At 45.2% G+C, this 23113-nt stretch overlaps 1 protein-coding gene across 6 annotated transcripts in view; it reads left to right on the forward strand.

Annotated features, from left to right (window-relative positions):
* The window catches only part of CACNA2D3 (calcium voltage-gated channel auxiliary subunit alpha2delta 3), a 2000770-nt gene that overhangs the window by 1160773 nt on the left and 816884 nt on the right, over window positions 1–23113 (forward strand). For all 6 annotated transcript variants that reach the window (XR_010186941.1, XM_063940834.1, XM_063940836.1 and 3 more), the window contains exon 13: window positions 17827–17905. Coding sequence is in view for 5 of the 6 variants with exons in the window: in XM_063940834.1 (XP_063796904.1) it covers window positions 17827–17905 (79 nt within the window). In the remaining variant the exon portion in view is untranslated. The remainder of the gene's footprint in view (window positions 1–17826; window positions 17906–23113) is intronic.

The raw sequence follows: 23113 nt of genomic DNA on the forward strand, positions 1-23113 counted from the left end.
CCTATGGGGCCTGCATCCAAGTGGAGTGGTGAGTACAGGTGACCTGCATTCAGTACAGAAAGGGACAGTCTACAAATCACCCTCCATGTTACATGGGCAGCTTTGTTAGACATTCAAACTCAAGCCAGGATTCGCCCCTTCCAAGCTATAAAGCTTCCTGCCCTGCCGGCAGTACAACATGTTTTATTGCCTTTTATTTATTTGCTCCTAATTTTGATTCTGGTCCTTAGTTTTAATTATGTTAGGACAAGACTTTGACTATGTGGGCTTTTGCTATTACTTTGCTTTCTTTTCCGTTTGAAAGGAGACCTTATCCAGTCTAAGCTGTTTCTTAGAGACTAATCAGGATTTGGCTTTATTTTCTTTACTATTTTGAAATATATCCATTACACAATAATCAGAGCAGACCCAGGACATAGGAAAATACCTTGGGGCATCTGGAAAAAACCTAGGCGCATTTGGAAAGCCTAGGGGCATCTGGGTAGGCTAGACATCTAAGCTCCGCTGAGTTGGCTCCAGACTTCAGAAGTCCCAGCTGACAGTCACCTTATCAGTCCAATTAATGGAGCAATCGTTGGCTGAGAATAGTTGCAGCCTGGCATGCCATGCAGTAGGCGTGCTGCAGCATGCCACATCGCAGCAAGATGAGCATGGCTACATCTATGGAGAGAAGTGATATCTAAGGGTATTCTGAGGATTCCCTTCTAAACCCCAGAACTCTTGGTGCCTAATTCAGAGGTGGAGGCAGAAGCATCCGTAGTTGCGTCTATTGGCGGTCACGCATTGGTGGCCTTATGCAAATGCCAAACGTTCAATGCGCTGTGACTCCCATAACACGCCATAAGATGGGCCATCTCCATTTATGCACTAAGACACCTCCCTGTCACTGACCAGAAATGCCAACTCTATTTTCAATACACTTCTCAGTGTGCAAGTCTAAATTCTCAATTGTGACTCTATACGGGCACAGTCGGGAAGAATGCCCATTGCGACTTAGATAGTATCCCTCCACTATGTCCCACATCGGCAGTACAGCCATATGGTTATATGGAACCTTCATAATTACATTGATGGCTTACATGCAGGGACAGACTGGTGGCTTGAAAATGTCTGGCATTCTAGCATGTGAGCACGGCAAGTTAGTTCGGCCGTGGCTCATGGGGACCTGTCCTATCGGCACGCCCTCATCTTTCTGGATGTCAGGCTGCTGAGCAAAGTACTGCGAGCAGAGATGCTTGCACAGGCAGTTATGCCAGACCAGCCCATCAGGCCATTGGCCCTTCTGGCATTTGCCAGAAGTGCCAGATGGGCAGTCCGGCCCAGCTTGCAAGTTACAACCCATAAGGTAGTCATAAGCACTTTTTTTTTTAAACTAAAATTAAACATTTTAAATGAGTCAGAATTACAGTTGACCTTTTAAATGACAAGTAACCTTGCCTTACAAAAGTATAGATCAATCAGTAAAGAATCCACCAACAAAATATGTTTGCAGCATATTTTGCAATCACAATGAGAGTGTACATAATATTAGAGGTTCCACCACTGCAGAAATGCTTGGCTTCCCAATTTTCAGAGCAGTTATCAGGCTGGATGTTAGTGGCAGTTTGTTGATACATGAACCTACTTCCTTTCCACCTCAAGCTCATAAATAGCAAAACAAATAACCTGCTGTTATTCTACTGGAAGACCTAAATTCCCGAGTTTGATGTAGTGAGATTATTTTCCAGAAGCGGTTATATGATCTATTGCCAAACTTATTATCTTTCAAGGTTGCACTATGATCGTATCTCTGCCAGGCTTTCAATCACTGTGTCAACCCAATATACTGCACAAATCGCAAAACATGTGTTATTAGTCTATACCAGCTGATACTAATACTGTATAATCAAGATTATGGAGTAAATGTTGGACAGTGAGCAACAAGAGAGTCTTAGAAAATCCTAGCACCACATTATGGAATATAGTAGTCCAAGTAGGGAATCCAGTATTTGGGGGGTTACAGTATAACCAGTGCTAGACCCTCAAACCCATAATTGTTTGGACACACCTTCTCATTCAATGGTTTATATTTATTTTAATTATTTTCTACATTGTAGATGAATACTGAAGACATCAAAACTATGAAAGAACACATATGGAATTGCATTGTAAACAAAAAAGTGTTAAACAAATCAAAAGATGTTTTATATTTTAGATTCCTCAAAGTAGCCCCATTTTGCTTTGATGACAGCTTTGCACACTCTTGGCATTCTCTCAATCAGCTTCATGAGGTAGTCTCCTGGAATGGTTTTCCAACAGTCTTGAATGAGTTCCCAGAGTTGCTGAGCACTTGTTGGCTGCTTTTCCTTCACTCTGCGGTCAAACTCATCCCAAACCATCTCAATTGGGTTTAGGTCGGGTGATTGTGGAGGCCAGGTCATCTGACGCAGCACTCCATCACTTTCCTTCTTGGTCAAGTAGCCCTTACATAGCCTGGAGGTGTGTTTGGGGTCATTGTCTTGTTGAAAAATAAATGATGGTCCCAGTAAGTGCAAACCAGATGGGATGGCATGGCACTGCAGAATGCTGTGGTAGGCATGCTGGTTAAGTGTGCCTTGAATATTGAATAAATCACCAACAGTGTCACCAGCAAAGCACCCCCACACCATCACACCTCCTCCTCCATGCTTCACAGTGGGAACCACACATGTACCATCCGCTCACCTTCCTTGCGTCTCACAAAGACACATCAGTTGGAACCAAAAATTTCAAATTTGGACTCATCAGACCAAAGTACAGATCTCCACTGATCTAAGGTCCATTCCTTGTGTTTCTTGGCCCAAGCAATTCTCTTCTTCTTGTTGTTCATCATCCTCAGTAGTGGCTTCTTCGCAGCAATTCGACCATGAAGGCCTGATTCACGCAGTCTCCTCTGAACAGTTGATGTTGAGATTTGTCTGCTACTTGAACTCTGTGAAAAATTTAGGTGGGCTTTAATCTGAGGTGTTGTTAAGTAGCGGTTTCTGAGGCTGGTAACTCTAATGAACTTATCCTCTGCAGCAGAGGTTACTCTTGGTTTCTCTAACGTCCTAAGTGGATGCTGGGGACTCCGTAAGGACCATGGGGAATAGCGGCTCCGCAGGAGACTGGGCACAAAAGTAAAAGCTTTAGGACTACCTGGTGTGCACTGGCTCCTCCCCCTATGACCCTCCTCCAAGCCTCAGTTAGATTTTTGTGCCCGAACGAGAAGGGTGCATACTAGGTGGCTCTCCTGAGCTGCTTAGAGTAAAAGTTTAAATTAGGTTTTTTATTTTCAGTGAGTCCTGCTGGCAACAGGCTCACTGCACCGAGGGACTAAGGGGAGAAGAAGCGAACTCACCTGCGTGCAGAGTGGATTGGGCTTCTTAGGCTACTGGACATTAGCTCCAGAGGGACGATCACAGGCCCAGCCATGGATGGGTCCCAGAGCCGCGCCGCCGGCCCCCTTACAGAGCCAGAAAACAGAAGAGGTCCGGAAAATCGGCGGCAGAAGACGTCCTGTCTTCAATAAGGTAGCGCACAGCACCGCAGCTGTGCGCCATTGCTCTCAGCACACTTCACACTCCGGTCACTGAGGGTGCAGGGCGCTGGGGGGGGGGCGCCCTGAGACGCAATAAAAACACCTTAGATGGCTAAAAATACATCACATATAGCTCCTGGGCTATATGGATGCATTTAACCCCTGCCAGTTTTTCCTTAAAAAAGCGGGAGAAAGGCTCCGCCCCCTTCTCGGCGGCCTATCTCCTCAGCACACAAGCGCCATTTTCCCTCACAGCTCCGTTGGAGGGAAGCTCCCTGGCTCTCCCCTGCAGTCCTGCACTACAGAAACAGGGTAAAACAAGAGAGGGGGGGCACTAATTTGGCAGATTAATAAATACAGCAGCTATATAAGGGAAAAACACTTATATAAGGTTATCCCTGTATATATATATAGCGCTCTGGTGTGTGCTGGCAAACTCTCCCTCTGTCTCCCCAAAGGGCTAGTGGGGTCCTGTCCTCTATCAGAGCATTCCCTGTGTGTGTGCTGTGTGTCGGTACGTTGTGTCGACATGTATGAGGAGGAAAATGGTACGGAGGCGGAGCAATTGCCTGTAATAGTGATGTCACCCCCTAGGGAGTCGACACCTGACTGGATGGTCTTATGGAAGGAATTACGTGATAGCGTCAGCACTTTACAAAAGACTGTTGACGACATGAGACAGCCGGAAAAACAGTTAATACCTGTCCAGGCGTCTCAAACACCGTCAGGGGCTCTAAAGCGCCCGTTACCTCAGATGGTCGACACAGACCCAGACACGGACACTGACTCCAGTGTCGACGGTGAGGAAACAAACGTATTTTCCAGTAGGGCCACACGTTACATGATCACGGCAATGAAGGAGGTTTTGAACATTTCTGATACTACAAGTACCACAAAAAAGGGTATTATGTGGGGTGTGAAAAAACTACCCGTAGTTTTTCCTGAATCAGATGAATTAAATGAGGTGTGTGATGAAGCGTGGGTTTCCCCCGATAAAAAACTGCTAATTTCTAAAAAATTATTGGCATTATACCCTTTCCCGCCAGAGGTTAGGGCGCGTTGGGAAACACCCCCTAGGGTAGATAAGGCGCTCACACGCTTATCAAAACAAGTGGCGTTACCGTCTCCTGATACGGCCGTCCTCAAAGAGCCAGCTGATAGGAAGCTGGAAAATATCCTAAAAAGTATATACACACATACTGGTGTTATACTGCGACCAGCAATCGCCTCAGCCTGGATGTGCAGTGCGGGGCTGGCTTGGTCGGATTCCCTGACTGAAAATATTGATACCCTGGACAGGGACAGTATATTATTGACTATAGAGCATTTAAAGGATGCATTTCTATATATGCGAGATGCACAGAGGGATATTTGCACTCTGGCATCAAGAGTAAGTGCGCTGTCCATTTCTGCCAGAAGAGGGTTATGGACGCGACAGTGGTCAGGTGATGCGGATTCCAAACGGCATATGGAAGTATTGCCGTATAAAGGGGAGGAGTTATTTGGGGTCAGTCTATCGGACCTGGTGGCCACGGCAACGGCTGGGAAATCCACCTTTTTACCCCAGGTCACCTCTCAGCAGAAAAAGACACCGTCTTTTCAGGCTCAGTCCTTTCGTCCCCATAAGGGCAAGCGGGCAAAAGGCCACTCATATCTGCCCCGGGGCAGAGGAAGGGGAAAAAGACTGCAGCAGGCAGCCTCTTCCCAGGAACAGAAGCCCTCCCCCGCTTCTGCCAAGTCCTCAGCATGACGCTGGGGCCTTACAAGCGGACTCAGGTACGGTGGGGGGTCGTCTCAAGAATTTCAGCGCGCAGTGGGCTCACTCGCAAGTGGACCCCTGGATCCTACAGGTAGTATCTCAGGGGTACAAATTGGAATTCGAGACGTCTCCCCCTCGCCGGTTCCTGAAGTCTGCTTTACCAACGTCTCCCTCCAACAGGGAGGCGGTATTGGAAGCCATTCACAAGCTGTATTCCCAGCAGGTGATAATCAACGTACCCCTCCTACAACAGGGAAAGGGGTATTATTCCACGCTGTTTGTGGTACCGAAGCCGGACGGCTCGGTGAGACCTATTTTAAATCTGAAATCATTGAACACTTACATACAAAGGTTCAAATTCAAGATGGAGTCACTCAGAGCAGTGATAGCGAACCTGGAAGAAGGGGACTATATGGTGTCTCTGGACATCAAGGATGCTTACCTCCATGTCCCAATTTGCCCTTCTCACCAAGGGTACCTCAGGTTTGTGGTACAGAACTGTCACTATCAGTTTCAGATGCTGCCGTTTGGATTGTCCACGGCACCCCGGGTCTTTACCAAGGTAATGGCCGAAATGATGATTCTTCTTCGAAGAAAAGGCGTCTTAATTATCCCTTACTTGGACGATCTCCTGATAAGGGCAAGGTCCAGGGAACAGTTAGAGGTCGGAGTAGCACTATCTCAAGTAGTACTACGACAGCACGGGTGGATTCTAAATATTCCAAAATCGCAGCTGATTCCGACGACACGTCTGCTGTTCCTAGGGATGATTCTGGACACAGTCCAGAAAAAGGTGTTTCTCCCGGAGGAGAAAGCCAGGGAGTTATCCGAGCTAGTCAGGAATCTCCTAAAACCAGGCCAAGTGTCAGTGCATTAATGCACAAGGGTCCTGGGAAAAATGGTGGCTTCTTACGAAGCGATTCCATTCGGCAGATTCCACGCAAGAACTTTTCAGTGGGATCTGCTGGACAAATGGTCCGGATCGCATCTTCAGATGCATCAGCGGATAACCCTGTCTCCAAGGACAAGGGTGTCTCTCCTGTGGTGGTTGCAGAGTGCTCATCTTCTAGAGGGCCGCAGATTCGGCATTCACAAGGCCTCTGCTTCAGGGTCAGCCGGTGTTGATCCAGTCGGACAACATCACGGCAGTCGCCCACGTAAACAGACAGGGCGGCACAAGAAGCAGGAGGGCAATGGCAGAAGTTGCAAGGATTCTTCGCTGGGCGGAAAATCATGTGATAGCACTGTCAGCAGTGTTCATTCCGGGAGTGGACAACTGGGAAGCAGACTTCCTCAGCAGACACGACCTCCACCCGGGGGAGTGGGGACTTCACCCAGAAGTCTTCCACATGATTGTGAACCGTTGGGAAAAACCAAAGGTGGACATGATGGCGTCCCGCCTCAACAAAAAACTAGACAGATATTGCGCCAGGTCAAGGGACCCTCAGGCAATAGCTGTGGACGCTCTGGTAACACCGTGGGTGTACCAGTCAGTGTATGTGTTCCCTCCTCTGCCTCTCATACCCAAGGTACTGAGAATCATAAGAAGGAGAGGAGTAAGGACTATACTCGTGGCTCCGGATTGGCCAAGAAGGACTTGGTACCCGGAACTTCAAGAGATGCTCACGGAGGACCCGTGGCCTCTACCTCTAAGAAAGGACCTGCTCCAGCAGGGACCCTGTCTGTTCCAAGACTTACCGCGGCTGCGTTTGACGGCATGGAGGTTGAACGCCGGATCCTGAAGGAAAAAGGCATTCCGGATGAAGTCATCCCTACCCTGATAAAAGCCATGAAGGATGTAACCGTGCAACATTATCACCGTATTTGGCGTAAATATGTTGCGTGGTGTGAGGCCAGGAAGGCCCCTACAGAGGAATTTCAACTGGGTCGTTTCCTGCATTTCCTGCAAACAGGACTGTCTATGGGCCTAAAATTAGGGTCCATTAAGGTTCAAATTTCGGCCCTGTCGATTTTCTTCCAGAAAGAACTGGCTTCAGTTCCTGAAGTTCAGACGTTTGTCAAGGGGGTACTGCATATACAGCCTCCTTTTGTGCCTCCAGTGGCACCTTGGGATCTCAATGTAGTTTTTGGGTTCCTAAAATCACATTGGTTTGAACCACTCACCACTGTGGACTTAAAATATCTCACATGGAAAGTGGTAATGCTGTTAGCCCTCGCGTCAGCCAGGCGTGTCTCAGAATTGGCGGCTTTATCCTATAAAAGCCCTTACCTAATTTTTCATACGGACAGGGCAGAATTGAGGACTCGTCCTCAATTTCTCCCTAAGGTGGTTTCAGCGTTTCACTTGAACCAGCCTATTGTGGTACCTACTAGGGACTTGGAGGACTCCAAGTTGCTGGACGTAGTCAGGGCCCTGAAAATATATGTTTCCAGGACGGCTGGAGTCAGAAAATCTGACTCGCTGTTTATCCTGTATGCACCCAACAAGCTGGGTGCTCCTGCTTCTAAGCAGACTATTGCTCGTTGGATTTGTAGTACAATTCAGCTTGCACATTCTGTGGCAGGCCTGCCACAGCCAAAATCTGTAAAAGCCCATTCCACAAGGAAAGTGGGCTCATCTTGGGCGGCTGCCCGAGGGGTCTCGGCTTTACAACTTTGCCGAGCAGCTACTTGGTCAGGGGCAAACACGTTTGCTAAATTCTACAAATTTGATACCCTGGCTGAGGAGGACCTGGAGTTCTCTCATTCGGTGCTGCAGAGTCATCCGCACTCTCCCGCCCGTTTGGGAGCTTTGGTATAATCCCCATGGTCCTTACGGAGTCCCCAGCATCCACTTAGGACGTTAGAGAAAATAAGAATTTACTTACCGATAATTCTATTTCTCATAGTCCGTAGTGGATGCTGGGCGCCCATCCCAAGTGCGGATTGTCTGCAATACTTGTACATAGTTATTGTTACAAAAATCGGGTTATTATTGTTGTGAGCCATCTTTTCAGAGGCTCCTCTGTTATCATGCTGTTAACTGGGTTCAGATCACAGGTTGTGCGGTGTGATTGGTGTGGCTGGTATGAGTCTTACCCGGGATTCAAAATCCTTCCTTATTGTGTACGCTCGTCCGGGCACAGTATCCTAACTGAGGCTTGGAGGAGGGTCATAGGGGGAGGAGCCAGTGCACACCAGGTAGTCCTAAAGCTTTTACTTTTGTGCCCAGTCTCCTGCGGAGCCGCTATTCCCCATGGTCCTTACGGAGTCCCCAGCATCCACTACGGACTATGAGAAATAGAATTATCGGTAAGTAAATTCTTATTTTTCCTTTCCTGGGGCGGATCTCATGCGAGCGAGTTTCATCATAGCGTTTGATGGTTTTTGCAACTGCACTTGAGGATACATTCAAAGTTCTTGAAATTTTCCGTATCGACTGACTTTCTTTTCTAAAAGTAATGATGGACTGTCGTTTCTATTTGCTGAGTTGAGTGGTTCGTGCCATAATATGGAATATAACAGTAGTCAAATAGGGGTGTCCACTGTGTACTAACCCTACCTCTGCACAACACACTACACATTAAGAAGGCAAGGCACACCTGTTAACAGTAGCGTAACTTCATCCCAATTGCCTGGAGGCAAGATAAATGTTGTTCTCCTCCCCCTTACAAAAAAGATGTGCATTTTAACTGGCTCCTTGCCTGTGTGTGTAATATCCCCCTTTCCCCATGTGAGCCATTTCCCCCTTCCCCTGTGTGAACCCTGCACTACCCCATTCCCCTGTGTAAGTGATATCGCCCTCTTCTAGGGATGGCCATCAACCATTGATGATTCCAAATCATTGATGGCCTGTATCCGATGTTGAATACTTTTACCATCAATGGCAGAAAACCAGATGGGTTTCTGCCATCGATGGTGGGTTTAGGGGCGATGGTGATGTTTCTTTATTGTAGCGGAAGTTGGGGGTGGATGCATGGCTGGGCGGACAGTCTCCTTAAGACGAGTGCACATGGCAGGAGCCAGTGGCAACGAGCAGAGCAGATATCTATCTTCCTAGACAGTGAAGGCAACTACGTGCACCTTGCCCATATGTGGTCAGCCTTTCAGGGAGGAGACAATTACTGTCTCCTCCCTCAGCTGAAGAATTGACTGCGCAAGCACAGAAAAAACAGTCACCAAACTCCGCTGTTGCAGGTGAGCCCACTGAGCCCTTCCCGTGACTGCTGGCGGATCAAAAAGATTGCGCGGTTTGTGCATGCGCAGAGGAAATTTTTGCTCGCTGACTATTTCTACAGTGAAGCTTCCTCTGCGCGTGCGTGGCTATTTGATAGCAATAACCATCGATGGTAAATAGTAGCATAGTTTCAAACCATCAATGGTTCGGCCTGAAACACCCATCAATGGGGAAGGCACCGATGGCCATCCCTACCCTCTTCCTTCTTTTGTGAGCCATGGCCCCCTTCCCCTGTGTGAGCCAAGTCCTCCCTTCCCATGTGTGAGCCATGTCACCCTTCCCACTATGTAAGACACAGAGACAGAGAGAGGATGAGAGACACAGAAACAGGGAGAGAGAGAGAAAGGGAGATAGACGGGAGGGTGGATATAGACGGGGAGAGGGAGAGAGAGATGGAGGGAAACAGAGGAAGAGATACGCAGAAACAGGGAGAGAGAGACGAGGGAGAGAGATACAGAGAAAGAGACAGGGAGAGAGATAGAGACACAGAGAAAGGGAGCTAGAGACAGGGGGAGAGAAAGACATAGAGAGCGATACAGGGAGAGATGCAGAGACATGTAGAGCTACAGACAGGGAGAGAGAAAGACATAGAGAGAGATACAGGGAGAGATGCAGAGACATGTAGAGCGACAGACAGGGAGAGAGAGAGAGAGAGGCGAGGGAGAGAGACAGGGATAGAGAGACAGAGAAGGAGGGAGAGAGACAGAGAAGAAGATGCAGAGACAGGGAGGAAGATGCAGAGACAGGGAGAGAGAGACAGAGACAGGGAGAGAGAGACAGGGAGAGAGAGACAGAGACAGGGAGAGAGAGACAGAGACAGGGAGAGAGAGACAGAGACGGAGAGAGATGGGAAAAGAGAGACAGAGATGGGGCGAGAGAGACAGAGATGGGGAGAGAGACTGGGAGAGAGACAGAGATGGAGAGAGAGACAGACAGAGACGAGGCAGAGAGAGAGACAGAGATCAGGCGAGAGAGACAGAGATGGGGTGAGAGAGACAGGGAGAGAGAGAGACAAGGGAGTGAAAGAGAGACTGAGGTACAGAGAGACAGGGAGAGAGACAGGGAGAGAGATACAGAGACTAGGAGAGAGACAGAGGGAGAGAGACAGGGAGAGGAAGAGAGACAAAGAGAGAGATGCAGAGACTGGGAGAGAGACAGAGATGGGGAGAGAGAGACTGGGAGAGAGAGAGAGATGGAGACAAAGAGAGAGAGACATGGAAAGGAGGGAGAGAGCCATGGAGGCAACAAAAGAAAGAGTTTGTTCGAGTGTGCAGTGGAACAGCATCCTAATCAACTTTGACGCGCTTACCCAATGGCAGCAGTGGTGGATTGGGCCGGGTGCCAGCTGTCCCCTGGGCCAGCACACTGTAGACTGTTTGGGGAAGCAGGAGTAGTGTACAGTGCATGTACTATGGCCGGGAGCCCACAAACTGTGCTCCCGGCGCTCTGATTGTTTTTTTTTCTTATCACTGCCACTGATCGTGACATAATGGGGCGGGGTTTCAAGGGGCGTACCTCTATGCTCTCCTCCAACGACGATGTCCGCTGATTCTGCCACCTCTATCTGTACCAAAGCAGTGGAGGCAGTGCCTCCGGGCCCTCCTGCTATGTGCAGCACTGCCAGGACTACCGCCTTCCTTCTGCAGCACTCGTCAGCTCTCAGCCAGCCACTGAATGGCAGTGAGTCCTTGTAAGTGTTCCCGCTCTCCACCCCTCGGGAGAGATGTTTTGTTAAGAGCTAGACTACTCATGTCCCATGCCGGCACCACAGCTCCTGGTGTGTGTTGGGTACACACCGGCGTGGTGCCATGGTCCCTTGTCTCCTAAGACTTCCATGTCTCGTGAGAGGGGATCTTTTAGTGATACCCCCCGAGTCTCTAGGTCAATTGATGTGCTGATCGGCGCTCCGCCTGGTAGCTTTTCTATTGAAGCAAGAAGGGCAGGGTTGGGAGACAACAGAGGAGGCAGGTGCCCCCTTTAGGGCTGGATCCCGGCGGCAACAGACTCCATTGCCTCCGAGAGTTCTGCCCCTCTCTTCCGCCCCCGGCAGTGGTCACATGACGAGGGAGCGGCCATGTGACCGGGGGAGCAGCGCTGCACCATGCACTGTCAGGAGCCGGCCCCCGGTGCAGCGTCAGTTAACCCCCGATAAGCCACCGCTCGTGCTGGCTTATCAGGGGTAATAGGATAGTCCCCGACGTAATTGGATATCCCCCTTAATGTTTTGTATGATTGTCACTAGAATATACAGTACTCTCTATTGTGTTTCTGTCTCTAGCATGCTTTTTATGTTGTATATTATTTATTAAGATGTTCTTTATGTTGTGTATATATAATATATGTCACTGGGATGATCTCTGTATTGAGCATACACTGTAAATAGAAGGATTGGAGGAAGATTTAATAGCTCTAATTTTGTTTCAGCAGGTTGAAGATAGTGATGTTTAAGAAAATTGATTAGTAGGAAAATAAGGGTGTTAGGCGGTGAAAGATTTGTGATTCTAAGGATAAGCGGAAATACAAAAAAGGTGATTTGTTAACTATTATGACAGAAACCATAACACTACAGATGGTGTAAGCAGTACAGTCACAAACAGTAGTCAACTAACCTCACCGCTGTTTGCTATATACTGGATGGATTCCATCACCACTTTAGTGAATGACTTGTTCTTCAATGGAGCCCTATATATGTTAAAATTAATTGCTGCCCATGCTGTGGTAGAGAATGGGGAAGACCGTGACCTAGAGGTGAATGTGAGGGTGTCTGGGAACTAGGGCTGGGACATCAAAACATCAAAAGAAAACATTGGTTAAATTATGTTTTTTAACACTGGTTACAAAACATTGTTTAGACCTAAACATTGGTACTGTTGAGACTGATGTTAACCAATGTTAACCGATGTTTCTATTTTTTTTGTAAATAAACTGACTACCTAAGTTTATAATACATGAATCAACTTCTGAAATGATAAATCATCCTTCTATTATGCTTATCTTGTTGGAGGCTTACAGTTTACACACATGAGATTATATATATATATATATATATATATATATATATATATATATATATATATAAAATTATTATTATTCACACGTGGCTGGAATAACTATGGGGCAGATGAAGCTACAGCTCCAGGCTCTCCATTTAATATTGGTCAACAGAAAGTCTGGTTTACTTATGGTGGAATGGGCTAGTATTCCAATACACATTACCTACCGGCGTGGCTGCTCTGGTACCTGTCATGTGACGGATGAGTGTCACTAGCCAGTGTGCCTTTCTTAGACTTAATAGTCTTAGGGGGAAGTTAGACCAAGGAACAATCCACTTAGGGTAATTGGGTATCAAACTTGGGTACTCTACTCCCTAAGTGGATTGTTCCATGGTCTAACTTCCCCCTAAGACTATTAAGTCTAAGAAAGGGGTTGAAGGGCATCTATAGAAATCCTTGGGTGTAAGATGGAACAAACCATTACTATTTTTAGGGGTACTACTGCTAATTTTATGTCTTTTTATATTTTTATATATATTTTTTTTTTTGTGGATTCCATTGTTTTTGTAAAAATAAATAATACGTTTATGAACATACTTCAACTCGCTGTGGAAATTCCCTGATGGTGGTCGTGACTAATTGGGGAAGGCATTACCTTGGAGTACGGTGTAAAGATACCTTTTGGTGAAAATAGGGCTTATTCCGTGGGTGAGTGTCTTTCCCGACGGGAAGTAAAACCCTGTGTAATACTCATATGAATAGGATGTATGAATTAAGATCAAAGAAACCTTTTGATGAATGCAACATATTTTATTAAGGTCAGTTGAGGGGTCGTTTGTCCATAAAGAGGAATTAATTCGTATAGACTGATATTGTGGTTTTGTCCCTCTCGTTGAATTCTATGGAGAAGTAGAGAACCTCCGGTCTTCAGTGGAGAGATAAGAAAGGATTTCCGAATACTAGTTACAGCGCTTGTGGACCACTTTTTCTCTGATTATACATACTGTACTGTTTAAGGATTTGTGCCCTTAAAAGTTGGGACTGAGCTGCTGTTTGTGGCGCAAGTTACTTTTTCACCTTTTTTAAAACAATATCTCTCTATGTACTAATCTTTCTAGCACATGCAGTGAGTTGATTGGCTGACTAGAGTGTCTTTCACTCTGTCAGCCACCACCCCCAGCAGCAGCAGCAATGCTCACACATAAGTAGTCATGGGCAAAGAGATACATTGGACTGAGTTGAGACACATGACTCAGCTCAGTTTAGTGTCTCGGCACATGGCTCTTTTGTAATGCATTGCGGACTGTGCACATGCAGTGAGTGCAAAGACTGCTGGCAGTACTGGGACTTGTGGAGAGAGTGACTCAGACTGTATCCGGTCTTTAAGTCGACAGTCATTAGGTCAACCACTGAAGGTCAACAGTGAGCAGGTCAACACTGACTGAAGGTCGACATGGTCAATAGGTCGACATAGGCAAGGTTGAAACAGTTTTTTTGGGGGGGTTTCAGAACTTTCTCATTCCTCCTCTATCCAAGTGGGCATAGAGTTGGTTAGAAACCTTGTGGCGAGCATAGCTAGACACCACGCCCAAAGTGTGGCGAGCAAATGCGTTTCAACTGCTGGTGTCCCCAGATGGAAATTCAGGTCAAGAACCCCCCCCCCCCGAAAAAAAAATTGTGTTGACTTTTTGTGTGTCGACCTTGCCCATGTGGACCTTCATTACATGTCAACCTAGTCATGTGTCAGCCTTCAGTCAGTGTTGACCTATTTACTATCGACCTTCAGTGGTCGACCTAGTGACTGTCGACCTGGATGCCTGATCGGCACCCGACTGGGTGTGGGTCAGCTATTCAGCTGCACTGAATGAATCATTGAATCTGATCCATCTCCACTGAGTCTGCGTCAGTCTCACTGGCAGTCTGTGCTCAGTGACTCAGACCTCTGGTAACGTGTCAGCTATTCAGCTGCACTGGATGAATCATTGAATCTGCTCCATCTCCACTGAGTCTGCACTGTCTCAACTCAGTCACACAAAAAGTCAGGCACAGCAGCAGCCCTGACACTGAGCAGCATCACACTGCTCCCTCCCAGGGGGCGTCACCCAGAAGTGCTGCCACCCAATCACTGTGACTGACTGAAAGAGGCTACTGGGGGCTGTCTCAACACACCAAACTGTGAGTGACTTGAATCATACTTACCCAGTGGCGCACCCAGGGGGGGTTTCCGAGCACCCTTTTTTTAGCTGCATGAGTATTATTAATGGCTGTCTAGTGTCCTCTGCAGCCTGCTGTCTTCCTGGTGGCACTTGTAAGTGCAATAAAAGTTTACTTTATTTTAATTATGGTATATATATATCCATGTGCATACATATATACACATGTATATACAATACATACATATAAACACGCACACACACACATATATGATATTTATATATACATGTGTATATATATGTGTACTGTATGTGTCTGTACATATATATATATATACATGTTTAATATGCTATGTATATGTGTATATGTATGTGTGTGTATGTGTATATATATATATATATATATATATATATTTATTTGTGTAGATATATGTATGTTTATTTTGGTGAGTGCTGAACTTTCTGTTTCTATATTTTTGAGTAGGTGGCCATGGGCTACATGCACCCCACCCCACTAGTGGCGAGTGCGGACACTGCACCCCACTTCTGGGGTGGCGAGTGCTGTGGTTTTATATTTGTTTGTATATTTTAGGGTTAATCCTTGGTTAACTCATTAACTGTAGCCACAAGCTCTGTTCATGCACCCCTATTATCTTAAACCTGTGTCAGCTGCCCTTCAGTAATTTATCAGCCAGTGTCAGGTGACTAGTGTATCTTTAAAAGCCATGGAGTTCATGGCAGATACACCTTAAACCAAGTAGGCATATTTGCAGTTATATTATGTGTGTTACAGTTGTCAGGATAGTGTAGGACCTGCATGAAGGTGGGGTACCTTGGCGAGCGGTGTGCAGGCTTCCGTGCATTGGCCAATTCACGAACTAAACCCCCATCATTTATTCATGTATTCCTAGATGTTGTGAGGATAAGTGAGTTTATTTTGGTGAGTGCTGAACTTTCTGTTTCTATATTTTTGAGTAGGTGGCCATGGGTTACATGCACCCCACCCCACTAGTGGCGAGTGCGGACACTGTACCCCACTTCTGGGGTGGCGAGTGCTGTGGTTTTCTATTTGTTTGTATATATATTCCTATATATATATATATATATATATTATATGTATGTATGCATGCTGCATGCATGTTTAATATGCTATGTATATGTATGTGTATATATATATATATATATATATATATACACACACAGACACACTAGTTTTACGGACCCAGCATATACTGGGTCACCTAAGTCCCCACCCCCGTGATTGGCTCCGCCCAGTTCTGGAAACCCCCCCATGCAAATCCTGCGTTTGCCACTGTTACCTACTTGACATTTCTCCTATCCGGGAGAAGCCCAGAGAGAAAACGCTGCAGAAGACTTCAGGGGATGGGCTGTGACATTATAAAGCCCCGCCCCCACATCGGGAAACGCCGCGATTCGCGGGTCCGTGGGAAGGGGGCAGGGCTAAAATGATGCAATTTGCATAATTTTAACCACTTCCCCACCGCACGGACCAGCGAATACGGGAGATTATCTCCATCCTGCCTGCATCACTAGGGTGCGAGCAGGATGCAGGAGACCTGCCTACTCTTCTGGGGGTACGGAGGGCTACCCCAAAAAAAAGGGAGCCTCCTGCAGTTTCCGAGAAAGTAGGCAAGTATGACTTGAATCATTCCAACTTCTAAATGATTTGAGTCATTGAGTTGAGACAGCAACTCAGTAGCCATCTCTACACAGAAACCCAGTCAGTGACAGTTTGTGTTGCTGTTTTGTATCAGTCTCTTAAGCTGTTATTGGTTATATAACATGGAGAGAGTAAGCTGGTTGCCCAAAGCAGTGAACGCAACACACTGTGACACACAAGAAAAAAAAAACATTGGAAAATTGAGAAAACATTGGGGGAGAAATCTAGCGATGGTGAGGAAACATTGGATCCTCAACATTGCAGGGTTAAACATCGAACATTGGAACCATATATTCGATGTTTCCGATGAAACATCAAATGATTCCATCCCTACTGGCAACAGATCCAAAATAATTGCTTTTAGGGGGTCATTCCGAGTTGATCGCTCGCTGGCTAGTTTTAGCAGCCGTGCAAACGCTATGCCGCCGCCCACTGGGGAGTGTATTTTAGCTTAGCAGAAGAGCGAACGCATGTGCAGCCGAGCTCTGCAAAAACAGTTTGTGCAGTTTCTGAGTAGCTCTGAATCTACTCATCACTTGCGATCACTTCAGCCTATTCGTGTCCGGATTTGACGTCATACACCCGCCCAGCGAACACCCAGCCACGCCTGCGTTTTTGCAAACCCTCCCTGAAAACGGTCAGTTGACACCCAGAAACGCCCCCTTCCTGTCAATCTTCTTGCGACTGAAAACTTCGCTAGAACCTGTGCACAACCACAACGGGCTTTGTACCTGTACGACGCGTGTGCACATTGCGGAGCATACGCATGCGCAGAATTGCCATTTTTTAGCCTGATCGCTGCGCTGCAAATAATGGCAGCTAGCGATCAACTCGGAATGACCCCCTTAGTCTTTAGCTCTGTATTAATCATTTTACATTGTTTTTTCTAACTATTAGCGTTCAGATCTCATACCTTCCTCTCCTCGACACTGTGGAGAACACAACAGCTATGTTCTATTGATAGTGGGGGAGGGGCAACACAGGGCCAAAGCACCACTACATGTTGCATGCATACACCTTCTACAATTATAGGGAATACAATTTAATAAATTAAGTTTTGTCCACATTGATAAATCTTCAGCTCTTTGCAGGAAGTGTGACTGTTGGCACAGGTGGGAACTGTTAAATAATGATATAAAAACATTGTTATACTGTATTTCACTACAATATGATGCAATGTAATATGGTACTTACTGTTCATCTCAAATAATTCGTTATCAATCAAGAACAAAATACTGTATTTCTCCGCTTCCTGGACAGTTATTCTTTGTGCAGTCGGTTTATGGAATGCTTTGAAATAAATGTATTAATAACCCTGGATTCAGCCAATCAACATATCATTTTTTGATTTGCTAGATGAAACCACAACATTGTAGGTTCTTGTTTGATGTGGTATATCATGCGTCATGTATGATGTGTAGTACCTTGCCCATGTATCACAGAGATCTGGAATACAATAAATAATGTTGTATTTTTAATTATACACAAATTTTATTGTAATGAAATTATTTAATTGTACTCCTAGGTTCGCATGTTCACATACTTGATTGGAAGAGAAGCAGCTTTTGCAGATAACCTGAAATGGATGGCTTGCGCCAATAAGGGTAAGGGCGCTTTCTTAAGCTGACTTTTTTGCTTTATATGTGTACTCTATGTTACCACCTCTCTGGCTGAGAACATCAAGTCTGCCCCTGGGCCTAACCATCAAGATGAACAGGGAACTGTGGGGGCACAGCACCAGGACCAGGCTCAGCAGGGACATCCCCATTGCTTCTGAGTATGCTCCCCACATTCTCCTTCCCACCCGTACTAAGATCTGATCGAAATGTTATCCCAATCCTACTTCTGCCACTAGTTACCTGCTATTGTCTTTTTTTTTTTTTCTTCTCTTCATTGCTCGCTTCCACCCCACCATGTGTTTTTCCTGTAATGTTTACCTCCACTGATTGCACACCTTTCCATTGTGCCCTACATGCAGGGTACATCATCATACTACTACATAAGCATCAGTCTTCCCATATATGAACTTGGCCCTTTTATGGCTCACCTCCCACAGTGTAACCTTCAAAGTGCGCCCAACATGGCTGCCCCATATGGTACACTTGTGGATGGTATGAAAAATACATAGGCCTGATGGTTTTGATGGAACCCTACTCTGAACTGTAGGACTCTGAAATCACCCCCATTTTGTGTCATCTCTTCTAGGGGTGGACTATTCCACCCTGGGTAATCCTACGCTGAGCGCCCAAGATGGCTGCCGCACCTGGTACCTTGTGAGGGTGGAATACACAACCCTTGGAAGTTATTACCCAAAATGCCTACACCAATCCTGCATTATGCTTTCTGTGTGCTTAAGGTTTTCTTTTATGTCTGTGTCGCTTGTCTATTTTTGTATTACTCAAATCCTCTGTATCATGTGCATTGTTTTTGATATCTGTAAAGCGCCTTGAGTCCTGTTGGAGAAAGAGCGCTATATAAATAAAATTATTATTATTATTATTATTATTATTATTATTATAAACTTAATAGAGAATGAGCTTGGAATAAAGTCAACTGAACATCAGCCCACAATACAATAATAGGGATTAGATTTACTAAGGGGCAGTTTGTCAAAGCCGTCGATCATAGATGACTTTGATCAGTAGTTTTTTAAACGGCAATAAAGGATAAACAAGCTTGACCTAGCATAACTTTTTTATTGCCATTTTAAAACTCAGTCAATGATTGGCGCACCTTAGTAAATCTACCCCCCGAATACTTTTATTTAAATTGTCATATTTGTAAATAAAATTATGGTGGGAATTAGCATTTACATATCCCAAAACTATTGTTCTCATCACATTGTTGTATGAACTTTTTCTGCATATTTATGTATTTTGTTTGGTGACACTCATGACATGTGCCCTGGCAACTGTACAAACCAATCAGGGGTTTACTTATATTTTTCATAATATACAAAAAAATGATAGATCAAATCTTATTGGTTGCTGTGGGTTACAGAACCTTGGATGGGATTATGAGAGATTAATGAAAGAGGAATATCTGACCTGTGCTTTCATCATCATCATCATCTTCCAGTCCATTCGATTCAGCGATGTACGCAGTGTAGTATCATCCGCAGCGGTTGTCGCAGCCGCTATAGATAAATTATTCTGATGCAGCATGGATTAGATCAGAGTCCTGCGTCCAAAGATGCACCATTGGACTGCCATCACCTATCTGAATAAGCCTAAACTTACTCAGACTGACCGCTGGAACTCTTCTGCTGGGGCTGGAAAATTTGCGTCAGAAGATAAGACCCTGGCCTTGGTTTGCCTACATAATGGTTTTATAGAACAGCCCCCTTCACCAACCCCCGCTTTGCCTTCCAAAAATATGCAGCATTTCAAACTTGATCCGGTTTTGGGGCACTGCGAGCGCCTACAAAGGACCCATTCTCTGTACATGTGCAGAACGGAACCTGCACATGTGAAGTCCACCCACCATCGGAGTTGAATGCAAAATATCTTGTTTGCCTACATCTCAAAACCTGATGAGGAGATTGTTTGTCATGGTTGAACTTTTTCAATCTTCTAGCAGCATTGCACCTCAGAGCTTCCCATCTGAATGCACTCTTCTATACATCATTATATGCCATATAACATTCTAATTGCTTACACTGGACCTGTAGCAATAATTACACATTGTCTATACTATCGCTATTTGTTTGATAATTACACACAGTATACAGTACTTTGTTTATGCTATTATGTGTCTCCTTCAAATCATTTGCCTAGACCCAATCATTATTGCTAGAGGCCTTTTATGAAAATGTAAGTGAGAAGTCTAATTCAGACTGCAGTTTAAATTGTGTTTAAGATTGAAATGTTAATTCCAAACGTTTTTGTGTTTAAAATAATTACTTAGATAAATCTTGTTGTAAAGAGACCAGTATGACTTTATGCACTGATAAGAGTTACCACTTATACATAATTACACGAGAGCAAATGTTGAAATTGAAAGCAATTTAGCTTCTAGTAAACCCTTGCCATATTGGCCAGGCCTCAGTGTTATTCCATATTCCTGCAGCTACAGAAATTTTCTCTCGCATCAATCAACTATTCTCTGCTCTGTTGTCTATAGTGAATTGACGCGTGTACTATATCCTTGGGGATGTCAGGAAAGTAAAGCAGATTTAATCTCTGACTCGGCCAAACGGCTCAGGATTTAATCCACGAGTGGGTTGGCTGAACACACAACAGCCAAAGAGGTCACTGGCCCTCAAATCAATTTTACTTGAGGATCATTTCTTCCTTCAGTTCACCGTGCAACCTACAGTAGTTTGCAAAATTTCCATCTCCGTGAGCAGTGCCCTTGTTCACTGGGGAGTTTCTCTCAGCCTTGCATATTTCTCTAACTCAAGCTCCTAATGTGAAAATCGTAAGCCCTTCCGCGCACGTACTCCATTACATTTAATGCAGAAGTAGAACATATCTTGTGGGAAAGGGTGTTTAATGACGCATGGCAGCAACCCATTTTAAATACATTAGAACAATCAAAAGCCAGAAATCCCAACAGAGACACTGGTGAAATTGATATTCCATTTTCTGGATGTGCTGTAAGCAAGTATGCTTCTGAAAGTTAAATGACAGGATTAGGAAATTTTGATTAGATTGTTAATTGAACACGGCTAGCTTACACAATGCATATGCCACAACATGCATAATAAGGTGCAGATTTGCAATCATCACTTTATGTTATCGTAGCCGTACAACTCATATCTGTGTGTGTTCTGTCTATTGCGCATACACTATACAGTCCTAGGCGGAGATAGGTTTGACAGCTAGTGAGTGCAAAGTATATTTACTGTATACTGTATTTCCAACATCATAATTTGTTTGTATATGAAATGTAATTAATATAGTCACCTTGTGAGTTTTGGGAAGGGGTCATTGTTGCTATAATTTCCTGTTATTGTAACACCCCCACTGTGGTAGTGGGACAACGGGATGTAGTGATAAACTTAATATCAATAAGTTAGGCTGATGCAAAATTCATTAATATACACAACGTTACTCCTCATGGAGGAGAGTCAGGAGAACTGAATGTTCGCCTCATGGAGGGGAGATGAAAACAGCCCATTGCATGCGGACAGAGTGCTGGACTGTTGTATAAAACTTGTAAACAGGGGGGTTAGTGCTCCGGGACAGGGCCCCTACAGCTCAAGGGCCAACTGACTGCTTGCAGGAAAGTGAAGGAGGGGGCCCACGAGACTAACTGCGCAGTGAGGACCGAGAGCAGTTCGGGAAGGGACAGCGCGGCACGGTATACCCGAGAGTGCCTGGTTGCCACGTGGAAGCCCAGAACTGCTATCTCCGGTCCCCCCGTGTATAGCAGCAGTGCAAGGTTGAGCTGGAATGGCAGCTTTTCCCAGTAAGAGGCCGGGGGCGAAGCTTCAGGCAGAGTGACAGCGGCAGAGAGGCGGACGGAGGCGGCCAGAGACGTCCCATTCCCACATTTAAGGCAAGTGGGAGGTGTGACTGTAGAACACTAACGTCGGCAGCATCCTCTAACGGAGCAGCGGGTGGAGCTTGCTGTGGACACTTTGATTACACCTTGAGGCGGGACTGATCTCCTTCATCAAAGCCAGAGACACAGCAGTGATCTACAGTGAACTTCAACATAAATATATGGAAGAATGTCACAAAGTAGTAGTTACGTTCCTGTAGTTAAACAGTACTCCAGCATGTATCTCTTCTCTTTGAATGGTTGAATCTTCTCAGACTCTTCCCTGTTCCCAACACCTGTCACGATGATCATAAAAAATTAAAGTATCGGGTTCTCGTGTAATACGTTAATTTATTAACACATAACATGCAGGATAAAAACTCCATAAAAATCACAATAAAAAAACACATAGAACAAAGTCCTACAAATAAGGACTTTCAGTTGTATAGCACACTCAGTGGTCGTTGATATCCTTAAATGGTGAAAAGTGAAACAATTACCGGATAATCTGAGAACAAAAAGTTCTCAAGTAGGTGTAACCATTTCCAGGGAGGCTCCCGGGTAAGCGATACTCTGGATACCGGTATTCAATTCCTCTGATCACCACTGCGGATGGCACCCCCGCTGCACCAATGCGTTTCAAACCCTTCCTGGGTTCTTTTCCAAGGTAAGTGTGCTAATGCTGCCTTCTAACAGTCTATTTAAACCTCATGCCTCCAATCCTATCCCTAATTACAAAATCAGAACACCTGTGAGAACATGGCTGCCCCCATGTGTTTACTCTAGTTGCTATAGAGAGGACAAGTCTCATATAGAAACAGGTAATTTATATAAAGAAAAGATCTTTACATTCTTTGTTCACGAAAAACGAGGCTCCCAAATGTAGTTATGTTTTAATTTCCTCCTAATATAAACGGAGTATTAAAACTGCTCTTCCACACAGTGATGCATGCGTCACCGGAAGTTACGTATAAGCGTAACGTCACTTCTGGAATTCTGTCGCTCGCCAACTAAAATAACAAAACGATGGAGAGTTTTTTATGAAAGACATCCCTTGACTTCCGTGTCTTAAAAGCACGGCAGCTATCCTGTAACTAGGCAACCAGACAAACAAGACAGTAGTTTGTGTATATATCACGTGTCACTTCCTGGTTTGTCTCACTGATCCTATTAATAGACCATAGAAAACATACATAAATCAATAAATAACAATGATAAAACCACAATAAAAATTTACAATAAAGATCTGATCAAAATAAGAGTCCCGAACATATAAAATAAGGCGGCAACATCACTTCTGGTAACTTGCTTGGAGGTAGTACTGT

Source organism: Pseudophryne corroboree, chromosome 9 (assembly GCF_028390025.1).
Source record: "Pseudophryne corroboree isolate aPseCor3 chromosome 9, aPseCor3.hap2, whole genome shotgun sequence".
NCBI lineage: Eukaryota > Metazoa > Chordata > Amphibia > Anura > Myobatrachidae > Pseudophryne > Pseudophryne corroboree.